Here is a 13,242-nt window from a genome sequence, read left to right as displayed (position 1 = left end):
CAATCCGAAAGACGAGAGAATTGATGCCCAAACTCTTGAAAAGATGTTAAAGCACTCTTGTGGGGCTTCTTCAAAGTGACTCACTTGTCAAACTCGTAGGGACTTGTGCCAGTTACATCCTTGTCCTTGAACTCTTTTAGTAATGCCATTTGTAAAATATCTCATGATGTATAAGTCTCTTGAAGCTCTATAATTTGTATATGTAAAACCGAGGATACCACTCGATTAAAGTACTTTAATTTTGTTATCTCATGTACATATGCTTGAAGCATTGCATTGTTGTATTTATCCACATAATTTGTGACATTGGTGCCATCAAAATGTCCATATGTGTATACAAGTGTCTCAACTACACATTGTGCGACATCTCTTTCCCTTATTAACTTCATCATCATTTTGACCATCGCCAACCTCCCCTGCCGCTCTTTCATGTCAAGTTCACCAAAGAATGTCGCAAGTTATGGGTGTCCATGTGCTACTTGAGCGGGACTCCCAGGGACTTGAAGTAGAGAGGATGGATGATTGTCGAATGATCGTCAAAGTTGAAAGATCATTAGATTCAAAAACTCTACAAAGTCGAAGTTTGGTCAGAGTCAAAAGATAGTTAGAATTGATGGCTCTACAGACTCAAAAGATCGACACAGTCGAAGGCTCCTTAGAGTTGAACGTAGTAGCAATTTGAATAGTGAGTTATGCCCAAGATCAACACATAATAAACTTAAAGAATCTGAGATTATGAATGGATTTTACAATACTAAGTGTAAGTGGTCCTTTTTATTGGCTAAAAACGTTGGATTATGAAAGAAATTCCCTTTATAAAATAGGGTTGACAAGATTTTGGAGCTTTTGATTACCATGATGATAAATTTTCAGAAATTAAACATGAACTAGTAACCCTAAATTTCATGAAAAAAGATGTAAATAATACCGTAAAACAACAAGTATGTTGTGGAGAAGAAGAGTAAAGCTTCAAGGGAAATCCTCAAGCTTTGGTGTAATCTCCCAACGATCAACGACCACGCCATCTCTTTGTTGATGTTGGGCTTACACACCCCCCCTCGATTCGCTACTTCTCAATCTGCATCCCCCGTCCCCACTGTCTGTGTTCTCACCATGTCTGCCTTTTTATTTTAGCACACGTCATGCCATTTCTTTCCTAAATAATAATAATCATAATAATAAAGTCCCAAAATGTCTTCCTTTTTAATACTCCTAGTTTAACTAAATTCTTCCAATGCACACTCGACATCACAACATCGCGTTATCTATTCCAAGGTACTCGTCATCCTAATATATGTCGGTATGGGACGTCAATGGTAGGTTGGCTATGTTTGGATCATAGTTCGAGGGTGGTCGGGAGGATCAAGTTCTTCTATCCAATCTATTAGCCTTTCTTTTACTTTTATTTGTTCTATTGATTAATAATAGATTCTTAACACATAACTATCACATGATTAATGTGTTATGATAACTATAATGTAGCATCTCACAAAAATGTGAACATGTACAATAATGAATATGAAAGTTTATAATATTATTTGTGGGTTCAAGTCTAGTAACACGTGATAGATTTTGTATGCTCATGTCATCCTAACAACTCTCTTGTCCTTCCTTCCATGTTGCAACTTTGTGGGTTGACTAGGACCTCTACGTTGACTTTGCCCTCATCTTTTTGTCCAATGTCCATGATAAGTAGAAGACTTGGAAGAGACTCCATTTTACCTTTTAGTGACTAGGGTGAACTTGACAATGGGATGAAAGAATTTGGGCCTGCAATAAAAGATTGAATTAAAACACCCTAACAAGAAGGCGGCGACTTAACATTGATCAATCACCACTACACTCTAGGAGTACAAAAATGGGAAAAAAACATTAAAAATGATTAACATAGAAAACAACAAGGGAGCATTCACATAACATTTTGTCATTGGATTGAGACATATTGTCATAATCCTTCTAAGGCATTTTCCATGTTCAAGAGAAAAACATATTGGATGTGTGCAACTAATGATGCAAGTGCACCCATATTGATGTGTGGTGCGTAGCCAAAAAATCAATTGTATGAAAAATGAGACAACCAACAACTTGTTTGGTTGGTTGAGGTTTAGCAAAATGTATTTCAATGAATAGTCCCAGCCAAACACATAGACTTCCATATATTTGCGAGGTTGTTGTATTATGTTTCATAGTCTATGAAATTTCTAATGGTAAGGCTAGGAGTGGTTCAAAGAATTTAGGAAAACGATCAACCAAAAGTAATGGGGAGTTAGAGAGGCATATGTTATATGACATCAATAATGCAACACTAGTTGTTTATTGGCATCAGAACCCAATAGACAAGAGATAGATTAAACAACACAAAAAAAACAATTTCCAACCCATTAGATCTAAAAGGTTCATGCATGATAAGGCTAACAATGAAAAATTAATGATGCTTAGAGAGAGAGAGAGAGAGATGTGTATAATTGGAGTATAAGAAATGGGTTAGTGTTTCACGGTGCTAGTGAAGTACCACAACAAGATTGATAAGGTGAAAGGAAAAATTGATTAGACAAGCAACTATTACAACTGAGATGTGGAGGCACCACACATAGATAGCCAGTCAGTCTCATGGGTAATAACCATCTTCATGTTGGAGCGAGTCTTACGGTCGCTACCTTTGAAGGTCAAATTTGTCATAATGATTGGCATTGTCATGTTAGTAAGAGCGTGAATGTCTTACAAACAACCTTCCAAAGATTGGACCCCTCGGAGGGTATTTATGTATATAATAATAATAATAAATATGTACATGTGCATTGTTGCTCACCACTTTTTTCCGTCCATATATAATGTATATGTATGTATATACATATAGTGCAGTGTATATACATATGCATATTATTATATAACATCTGTATATGTACATATGTATGTACATACAGGTGTTATTTATTATGTGTGTGTGTGTGTGCGTTTGGTTGTAACTTGTAAGTTTTAAGATCCATCCATCCATCCATCCATCCATCCATTGAGAAGAAGAAGAAGAAGAAGAAGAAGAAGAAGAGAGTAAAGTTTAAACGCTTTTTTTCCCCACTTTTCTTCCTTAGCCAAGCTGCTCTTCTTCTTCCATCGATCCTTTTTCTCTGCTGCTCCCCTCCCCTCCCCTGTCTGTCTTGGCTTCATCGCAATAATGGTCACTTCCCCAGATCTCTTCGATGCTTACTTCAGACGCGCCGATACGGATCGCGATGGTCGCATCAGTGGCCAAGAAGCTGTCTCCTTCTTCCAAGGAGCAAACCTCAACCGTGAAGTCTTGGCTAAGGTATGCCTTTCTTCATCACTCTATCTCTATCTCTCTGTAATTTTATCTGTTCCAGAACGCTCAAGCTCTCACAGCTCCATCCATGATCACTCTCCCTATATATACACTATGCATATATATCTATATCTATATTAGTTGAAACTTGAAAGTAGAAATTATTTTATTCCTTCTTGTGTACTGAGAAGTAATAAATGTGTTTCTTTTTCTTTCCTTCAAATTTCATGAACTCAATGTGCCGAGAGCTTCATCAATGGTAGTGCGCATATTTGCTACATTTAACATTTCCACTCACCATGATGAGTTTTCCTGTGGAAAAATAGAAACCACTCCATTCGATAATAAGGACGATATTTGTATCAGGAAAGAAAAAGACAAAAGCTGTATATTTGCTGCTTTCTTGATGATAAGGATTTGAATTCTTTTCTGTGATGTTTTTCTTGTGAAAAATCAGAAATCATTCTCTTGAACAATGTTAAAGTATTTGCTAGGTTTAACATTTCCACCCACCATGATCTGGTTTGCATGTGGAATGAAAGAAATCACACTCTCTTGACGATAGCAGTATATTTGCTGGATTTAAGTTTCCCATATACAATCTTAGCTTTGCTTGACAAAAGGCAGAGATCACGCTCTTGGTGATAAGGTTTTTATCCACCACAGTGAGTTGTCTTTTGTAAAGGCAGAAATCACTCTCTTGCTATATGTGGAGTATTTTCCAGGTTTAACATTCCCACCCAGGATGAATAATCACCCCATATTTTGGAAATGTTTTATTTCCAGATCTGGCAGTATGTTGACCAAGGACAAACCGGGTTTCTAACCAGAGAGCAGTTCTATAATGCATTAAAACTAGTCACAGTGGCACAAACTGGGAGGGAATTAACACCACCCATAGTGAGCAGAGCATTAAATGGTCCAGCGGCATCGCAAATTCCTCCTCCACAGATTCAGCTCCCCGCTAATCTGGGGCCTCAGGTTCGACCAATAGTAGCTCAATATCAACCTCAAGTGGCTTCTACACCTCTTGCCAGGGCTCCAAATCCACCTGCTACACCTACTATGTCGACAAGTACAAGTTCCTTGGATTGGCCTACTAACAAATCATCTTCATGGTCGGGACCCAGTTCGGTTAGCGGTCTTGCAGATGGCCACGTGCCTCCACAAACGAAAGGAGTTTTACCCTCACAAGATGCATTTCGGTCCAGCTCTTCAACCGATTCTACTACACTTAAGAGTACGAATTCTACTAGTCTTAATAGTACTGTTTCTGCTGAGCCACGAGACCTCTTCGGTGGTGATGTCTTTACAGCTATTCCAGTTAACAAACCATTGGTTTCTTCCTCAGCCCAACTGATTTCTCATTCGGTTCCGACCACAAATGAGACATTTCAAGCAAGAGGATTGCAAACAACAAATCAATCTGATCCATCGCCAGCGTTTTCTCTTGTTCCTACTTCTAGTGCACCTATGGAGACTAAAAAACAGATCCAGCCAATATCAATTCCGATTGATCAAACCCATAAGCAAGGACAGAGTTTCGGGACCCCCACACCTTTACTTGATGGAGTAAGAGCCTGGCCCAAGATGACAGATGCCACCATCCGAAAATACACAAAGATATTTTCCGAAGTGGATACTGATAAAGATGGAAAAATCAGTGGAAATCAAGCTCGTGACCTTTTTCTTAGTTGGCGTCTTCCTCGAGGTTGATCTGTTTACTGTTTTTCTTATCTAGAAGTTGTTAAGATCAAGACATTTAGAGAAAAGTAACTCTTATCATTGGTTTCTGTCTGTCTGATTCCGTGCTTACAGAGATTCTGAAGCAGATCTGGGATTTATCTGATCAAGATCGTGATAGTATGTTATCATTACGCGAGTTTTGCATGTCTCTTTATCTCATGGAACGTCATCGTGAGGGACGAGCGCTACCAGCAATGATGGATCCTACACCTTTTTTTGATGAATCTGGCATCAAAGCCCTCCGTATTTCAGAAGCTCAGGTTGCATTCACTCAGAACTCCTCTGGCCATAATGTGCCTGCATGGCAGCAGAATCCTGGTAATACAAACTAAAGTTTTTGTTTCTTTCATTGTCTATTAAGGAACTAACTTAGGATTTCTAGTTGGGTGTTGTGTTTTGTTTGAGATGAACTCCTGTATGATTTTGTAGGTATGCTTCAACCTACTGCTCCTGGTTTGCCACCCCGTCCTGTGGCTCGTGGTGTACCATTGCAACGGCCTCCAGTTATGATACAAGGACAAAATCAAATCCAACCTCCAGTGGGACCATCAGCAAGAGAGGGCTTTGTTCAGGGGTTACAAAATACACCAGTTCTAGAAATGTATAAGGTCAATCAATTATCTGCTGATGACCAACTAACTCTTCAAACTAAGCATCAGGAAGCAGTTGATGCTGAGAAAAAGGTAAATGCATTTCATTATTTAAGCTATGCATGAAATCGAATAATTATCTAAGTAATATGATGTGAAATTTTGGTGGAATATTTAATGCACTTTACCAAGTGTCTCCTTCGTGTCAATCGTGATTGTCAATGTGAAATTCGTACAGATCACAGAGAGGGGATGTTTGATGAAGTGTGTTGAGGTGAGGTCATTTGATAGTTTGGCTAGAATATTATGTTAGTTTCCAGAAGGAACCCTCTCCTTGAGGGAGAGTGTTATATCTTGAGACACCTGGATGGATCTTAAAAATATGACCACACTCTTAATAAGAGGAGTTTAAATGACCATTCTAAATAATCAAGAAGAGATGCATCAAATAAGTATGGGTTACTCCAACAATTCACCATGTGTTCCATGTCATCTAAAAGAATGATTTCTGTAGGACGAATTAGTAACGGCAGTAGAAGAAACTACGTGTTTAAAAGATATGACACATTATATTTCATTAGAAACTTAATTGGTTTATGTCAAAGGGAAAAACGTTGGCTCTAAGCAGAGGCTTCTTGGAAAACAGCTCAATCACTCAGGAATCATTTTCCTAACGTTGTTTCCCTGAGCATTGCTGCGGACAGAAATAAAAGATAAGGAAGACTGTATGATGCATCTGATGGGCATCAGCAATATTAAAGGCTCATAGAGACTCTTGATTTGTGAATGCACTCTTAATAGAATGGATGTTTGGTGATCCTACCAATTGGACCTAGTTCTTCTTTATGAAATGAACACCTCTCTTCAACTCTGGCTCTTGGCTCCTCTTGCTCACACCTGATATGTGTGGGGTGGTGGTATGGGAGACCGGCGATTGGAGCTCATTTGAACTCATTTACTGCTGGTTCTCATGCTTGGTGGTGAGCCTGAAGCAGCTCTATGGATAGGAAGTGGGTTGAAAATCTCCCAATATTGGGTATATGTGTGTATAGTTTGAGCTATATCTTGTGTGCAGGTTGTGGATTGTGAGTGGGTTGAAAAAGAGAGCTAGGGTGTTTTTTGTCCTACAACTCTTATGTAGCTAGAGCTTCAGCTGTACAAAATTGTAAGCTCCGTTAGAGACCTTACATCATGCCTGGCCAAACGCCTAAGGACATAATATTACCATGGAAATAGGAATAATTTTATAGTTTCTGTTATTTTTAGTTTGGAAAATAGCAAATAGATGAATTTTATATCTGGATCTTACATAACAACACTGACTAGTTGTAACTTCAGTGCAACTTGAGCATTAGAGATTCTCTTTTATTGCATGATTGGTTTAATAATTGAAAAACTGTATCAAACCTACAATGAAGGAGAATTAGAAAATAAAGTAGCATCTATGAAAAGACAAATTTCTCATTGAAAATGCATTGCTGTATTCATATTTTCCATCGAATACACAATAATGATATGTGATTGATGTTATGCTGTGATAATTATATTATAGGTTTACTATGGCCCTCTTTTCTCATCTGATATAGGTTCTAGCAGGGATAAGAAATAGAAGCTATGATGTTATGGTCATAGCAGACGTTAAGTCTTTGATTTCATCCTAGTAGGGTTAATTGTATTGATACACATCAATGCCATATATCTAATGAGGGGAGATATATGATGTGTATCAACAAGGCTTTCGTAGTCTGAGCTTGGCAATGTGAAGGCACCTCTCCTCCTTGAGAAGAAAATGGGTGAGAGATATGATGTATTGGTTCATGAGTGAATTTAACTTTGTTCAGCATGAAAGATCTCCATCAAATACTGGCAATGGCTCGGCTCAAGAAAATCATATACTTCTGAATTTTCTATATCTATGATGTTCTCTCATGATCAGTTCACCGAGTATGTTTATAGAATGTACTGATATAACCATATACCATGTCTTTTACTAGGACTTTTTTTGTTTTTGTAAGTTTTCAAAGCCTAAATGTATCTCAACCGCAGGTCTCAATGCACTGAGATCTCTTTACTTGTTTTGCAGATGCATGAATTGGAAAAACAGATTATGGACTCGAAGGAAAAAATGGAGTTTTACCGTACAAAGATGCAAGAAATTGTATGGAGTTCTTCAAACCTCTTGCCAAGCTGAATCTGCATGTCAGCAAAAAATTAAAAGGAAAACCACCAAATTAGCATGCACACAAAATACTCACAAGGGCAAAATGACAAAAACTACAGAAACACTAGTATCTCTTTAAAGTGTTATTGAAGCAAGGAATGGAAATACATAAACAAAATTTCTTCTCACCACCAGTATATTCATAAGATGAAGATGGATATAAGAATATTATATTCTCTTTATATATTAAAGAGGAGCAGAAATATATAAACTTACACTATTATTGGTTCTATTAGCTTTTAATGAAATGTTCCGAGCTATTTAGAGCCTTTTTTGTTTGTTAGAATTTTATTTCAACTATTCTATTTCCTTGCTCGAGTTTAATCATCATTTAGTGTTAGATACATCAGACATGCTTAATATATACATATGTTGCTAATCCTTTCCCTGTGGTTCAGGTGCTTTTCAAGACAAGATGTGATAATCGCCTTGCAGAAATCACAGAGCGAGCATCATCTGATAAGCGAGAGGTGTACATTGTTTTAGAATACTCTGTATTCATGTATCATGTTCAAATATGTTCTTGAATACTTTTTTAAACGAAAATTTCTATGAATCAGTTTTTTTGCTATTGTGCTCTAATGAATAGTTGTATGTAGAAAAATAAGAATGATTGAACTGACACCATTCTTGTTCTCTGTGCAAGAGGCTAAATGAAATGCCTTCTAGCTTGATGGATACAGAAAGAGCCCAGGGTAGTGACAAAATGGCTCCAATATACAGAGGCTGGTTAAACTTAGCTGTGTGCTGTGACTTCAATGATTTTGTTTATCTGCAGATTTTTTACTTTTATTCTTTGAGGTTTTGCTTATTTCATTTCCATATTCACAAGCTCAAACTGTTATGTTTGTATTGTACTGCTTTTGAGAGTATAGTATTTAATTCACGAAGATTCTCTTAGCAAGCTGCTAGGCATATTTGTCTTGTTTTTATATTCTTAGTGGAAACAATTTGCAGGTTGAATCTTTGGTAAAGCGCTATGATGAAAAATTTAAGCAAGCAGGGGAGGCTCAATCTCGATTACTCACTGATGAGGCAGCTTTCCGTGATATTCAGGTAAGGTTTTACAACATTTTCCATGGTATATTGTACATGGTACATCCAATGCTTATCTAATTAAATTGTTGCCTATTATAAGGAGCGGAGGTTGGAACTTTACAATGCAATATTGAGGATGGAGCAAGGTGGGGATACAAATGCATTCCTACAGGTTACATTCCTTCAACATTTCCTGAAGCTCCAATCTCTGGGACAGTAACATTTCTGTACACATATAAAAATGGGAAATGCCATTCACATCAGAGTGTATATGCCTGATAATGAATTTCAATAGTAAATGTTCCATTTAGTAAGTGATTTGTTTAATCACATCTTACGAGGATCCTGTGGAAGTCAGGCTTGAGATTTATTATTACATTCCAGCAAGATCAAGACTTTGTAAGATTCGTTATTTCTGATTTGAATCCACACCTTCTGGAAGTTTTTACTTGAAAATGTTTTCATGCATGGCTGATCTCTATACTTTCCCTACCGTAAAATTATCTAAAATATATGAACATTAGATTGCGATGGGAATTCTTCATGAGCTAATGGATGCATATCGTTGAATTCTTTGTGTGAATAGTATGTAAAACTATAGGTGACAAGGATGAAGGATAACAAGCCAGGAACAACCCTCAACGTCATGTGCCTTTAGATGCAAGACCTCCAATGAGAACATTTGGGCTGAAGATATTGTAGATAATATCTTATTGTGCATTAGGTTCTACTACAATTAAGGCAGTTTTGCATTTTAGTATGCTTTAAGAAATCATGTATTGCTCATTTAAAAATATAGACTTTTCATAGAATGATATGATATCATAAACCTTAAATTAATAAATTGTTGGACAGATGCCCAGAAAAGTGATATTTTAGATATTGTTATTATTTTGTTCGTTCTATTACTTTAGAAGGCACATATATGCATCATAAGCGTATATGTATGTCCTTTTCTAGATACCTTTAAAGTTTAGTGTTATATTTGCTACATTTAGTTATTCCTTTGAAAGTATACCTCATGAAAATAATTTGGAACCTTTTAGTATGCTTTAAGAAATAATGTATTGTTCATTTGAAAATATAGACTTTTCATATAATGATATGATATCGTAAACCTTAAATGATTAAATTGTTTGGAAAGATGCCCAGAGAAGTGATATCTTAGATATTTTTATTATTTCATTAGTTCTATTACTTTAGAAGGTACATATATGTATTATAAGCGTATATGTATGTCCTTTTCTAGTTACGTTTAAAGTTTAGTGTTTTATTTGGTAAATTTAGTTATCCCTTTGAAAGTATACCTCATGATTTATAGTGCTTTGTGTACAGGCACGTGCAGATAGGCTACAAAAGGATTTAGATGAGTTGAGGAAAGCATTAAATGCAAAATGCAAGCACCTAAGTCTAAAAATCAAGCCCACATCACTTTTAGAGCTACCTTATGGTGAGTTCTAAATTTGTTGAGCTTTCTGTATAAAGGCACATACATTAAACGTCTTCGATTCATGTTTATCCCCTTTATATTCAGGGTGGCAGCCAGGGATTCAGGAAAATGCTGCACAGTGGGATGAAGACTGGGACAAATTTGAAGATGAAGGTGTGGCTAATATTCTATATATCTTAGTATGAATCAAGCTTGAGTTTTCTTTTGATAATACATTATATGATTGGTCAATGTGTATAGAGAACCCACAAATTTATTGCAACAATAACTGCACAATATCCACTCTCTGCCTAGAAATTTTCAAGGAAGAGATTAGATGTGCTCTTCAATATCCTGTGCAGCATACATAGCAACAATGTAAAGATTGCCTTAGGGAACTTGAATGTGGAAAATGGATGTGAAATAGCTTGGTCATAGAGAAGATGATTGTAAATCTTGACCTGTAATCTGGTGATTGTTTGTGATATTCCATACCAAATGAATTATAGTTGGGATTCACAGAACATAGTAACCTTTCTTATGATTCTAATAAACCTAGAACTGTGAATACAAATATTTAAATAAAGCAGTGAATTGAAAATGTGAAAACGAGTAAAAAAAGCCATTTTTAGTACTAGCTGATGTGTCTTCATATCAGTAATTTTTGTTTATTTTAAAGCTCTATTTTGATCAGTGTCAAAATTCATTTAATATTGCTATGCAGGATTCACCTATGTTCAGGAATTTATGGAGGAAAAAACTGCTGGAAGTGATGCAGCCAAGCCTAAAAGTCCAGCAACATGGGATGAAAATCATGGGTTTGATTTTTCTGCAGGTGATGGGGAAATGCAAGAAGAAGACGTTATATCGAATGAAAATCAGGGAGAATCTTCTCCAAGAAGAGATCACCATGGTAGTTTGAGTAGAAATGGTGATGCAAGTCCAAGAGAGGACACACCGTCTAGTCCAGAACCCTTGGAATCAGCAATTTTTACATCAAACAAAGACTCGGAGAGGTATATATTATCGAGCCAATAAATCCTTAAATTGTTTCCTTGTGTGTTCTATACATCGAAGCTGTTTTTTTCTGACATATTCGGTAGCCAGATTATTGATAAATTTCAATTCTAATTATAATGGTGGTGTGAAGGTTTGGTAATAAGAACTCCATATGAGCGTACATGTTTTGTGGTTATTTCTGGGGAAATTGACTTGCTTAATTCTTATTATATTTCTTCTTGTAATAGATTTAGTCCAGTTTCCTCTCAATCAGAGAGTGACACATTTGGTGTAAATGGAGGTGATTGGGCTTCTGCCTTTACCCACCCTAGGGGTGATGACGCTGGATCTAATGCTTCATGGGGCAGGACTGAATCATCAAATGCCAAGGTGATTAAATCCGAGCTATCCCCTTAACAAAGAAGTCAATGGAAGTATCATTTTTTTGGATTTCTAACACCATTCTTCTTGCTACATAGGCCTCTGAGGAATCTTTCTTCTCATCGGCCAAGATTGGCACAAAATCTTCTACATTTGGATTTAATGATCCATTTGACACATCACCAAATTCAGGGCAAAGTGGAAAGCTTCAAGAAGATTTGCCATCATTTGGGCCAATACGAACAAAAGAAAGAACGTCAGTATTTTTTGATAATTCAGTTCCAAGCACTCCCATTCATAACAATAACAATACTCCTTTCAATCACTACCCAAGTGGAGGTTTTTTTGACGAGTCGATACCAAACACACCTGTCCAGAATAATGTGTTAAGGGGTTCGAGCCAAGAACAAATTTTTCGGTTTGATTCTTTCAGTAGTACTACTACCTCAGATAGCTTTGCAAGGTTTGATTCTTTTGCAAGTTCTGTCGGTGGCACACAGCCTCGCAGCTTCGCATCAATGGATGAGCCTGATCCATTCTTGGGCACCAGATCTTCTCAGGCTCCAAGACATAGCACAGATTCATGGAATGCTTTTTAGCTAGATTGAGAGGTATTTTCTATTGGTTCTGGAACACATTGTGTGGGTGTGTATGTGTTTTTATGTTTGTGGATGGTAGATATTCTACCAAGACTTGACTGGGCAGCACAAGAGATCAGATATGCGTTTGTAGCACATGTAAAGTATCCATTTTACTCGATTGAGGTCTTCTGTCACTAGTAAAACTCATAGATTTATTGGTATATGTACCACTTGTATTCCTAGTTGCGGTGAAGGTTCATTTTTTCTGAGACCAGGAAAGTCTGAAATTCTTTGTATGATATATTATGCTATTCCATTATCTTGTAATTGCTCCGTGCTAATGACTAGCCTAGTTTTGCCTCATTTACTAATTCACAAGAGTTTCTGTCAGAGGAGTTCTAATGAAGCTAAAACAGATGCAACCATACAATTTATTATAATTAATTGGATTTGTGGGCTTATATAAGCAACTGAGGTCTTTTAATCGTCTTAAAAGAGTATTGCGAATTAATTGGATTCGTGGCCTTATATAAGCAAATGAGGTCTTTTCATTCATTGTCTTAAAAGAATATTGTATTCATATGTACATACGTTTATACATAATACATAGATCCATAAATGCCTAGGAGTAATATACAACCCATTTCCCTACAAAATGATACATGATCTCTGCATATTTTTGGGAGTCAGAAATCACAAAAGTTGGTATGTTACATTTACTGTAGATGTGATTGACACAATTAGAGGGTACTTGAAACAAAGTGATGCATTCCTATTACGAACATGGTATTTCTAATGTCTAACACAATGTAATTCGATGTTTTTCTGATGAAACAGGTCCATTTGTTGGCATGTGCATGCTTGTGATAGAAAATGGTTTCAAGGATCAAATACAATAAGAAAAATGAATTGTAAAATTAACCGTTTTGTCCCACATTCTTGTATAAAGACAAGAACCT

The 13,242-nt window shown here is 36.6% G+C and overlaps 1 protein-coding gene across 1 annotated transcript; it reads left to right on the top strand.

Annotated features, from left to right (window-relative positions):
- The first annotated feature begins 3,141 nt into the window (after positions 1-3,141).
- On the top strand, positions 3,142-12,610 carry LOC147857689 (uncharacterized). The gene is made up of 13 exons (XM_087326750.1): positions 3,142-3,304; positions 4,085-5,009; positions 5,117-5,362; positions 5,474-5,727; positions 7,718-7,792; positions 8,254-8,325; positions 8,813-8,911; positions 8,994-9,065; positions 10,229-10,343; positions 10,428-10,496; positions 11,047-11,338; positions 11,570-11,711; positions 11,801-12,610. Exons 1-13 carry the CDS (start codon positions 3,173-3,175, stop codon positions 12,299-12,301), a joined length of 2,994 nt encoding a protein of 997 aa, XP_087182876.1. The 5' UTR covers positions 3,142-3,172; the 3' UTR covers positions 12,302-12,610.
- The last annotated feature ends 632 nt before the right edge of the window (positions 12,611-13,242 follow it).

The sequence above is a fragment of the Azolla caroliniana genome, unplaced genomic scaffold (genome assembly GCF_043228905.1).
Source record: "Azolla caroliniana isolate FFs.n. ecotype wild unplaced genomic scaffold, voAzoCaro1.0.p SCAF_11, whole genome shotgun sequence".
Taxonomy (NCBI): Eukaryota; Viridiplantae; Streptophyta; class Polypodiopsida; order Salviniales; family Salviniaceae; genus Azolla; species Azolla caroliniana.
The sequence above is the reverse complement of the archived record's forward strand: the minus strand, read 5'-3'. Positions and strand labels throughout refer to the sequence as shown.

Bases quoted from the DNA above. Each gene is read 5' to 3' on its own strand.
- LOC147857689 (XM_087326750.1), top strand. From the start codon at position 3,173: ATGGTCACTTCCCCAGATCTCTTCGATGCTTACTTCAGACGCGCCGAT. The intron at 5,728-7,717 runs GTAAATGCATTT...CTTGTTTTGCAG, and splicing joins CAGTTGATGCTGAGAAAAAG to ATGCATGAATTGGAAAAACA. The intron at 7,793-8,253 runs GTATGGAGTTCT...CCTGTGGTTCAG, and splicing joins GTACAAAGATGCAAGAAATT to GTGCTTTTCAAGACAAGATG.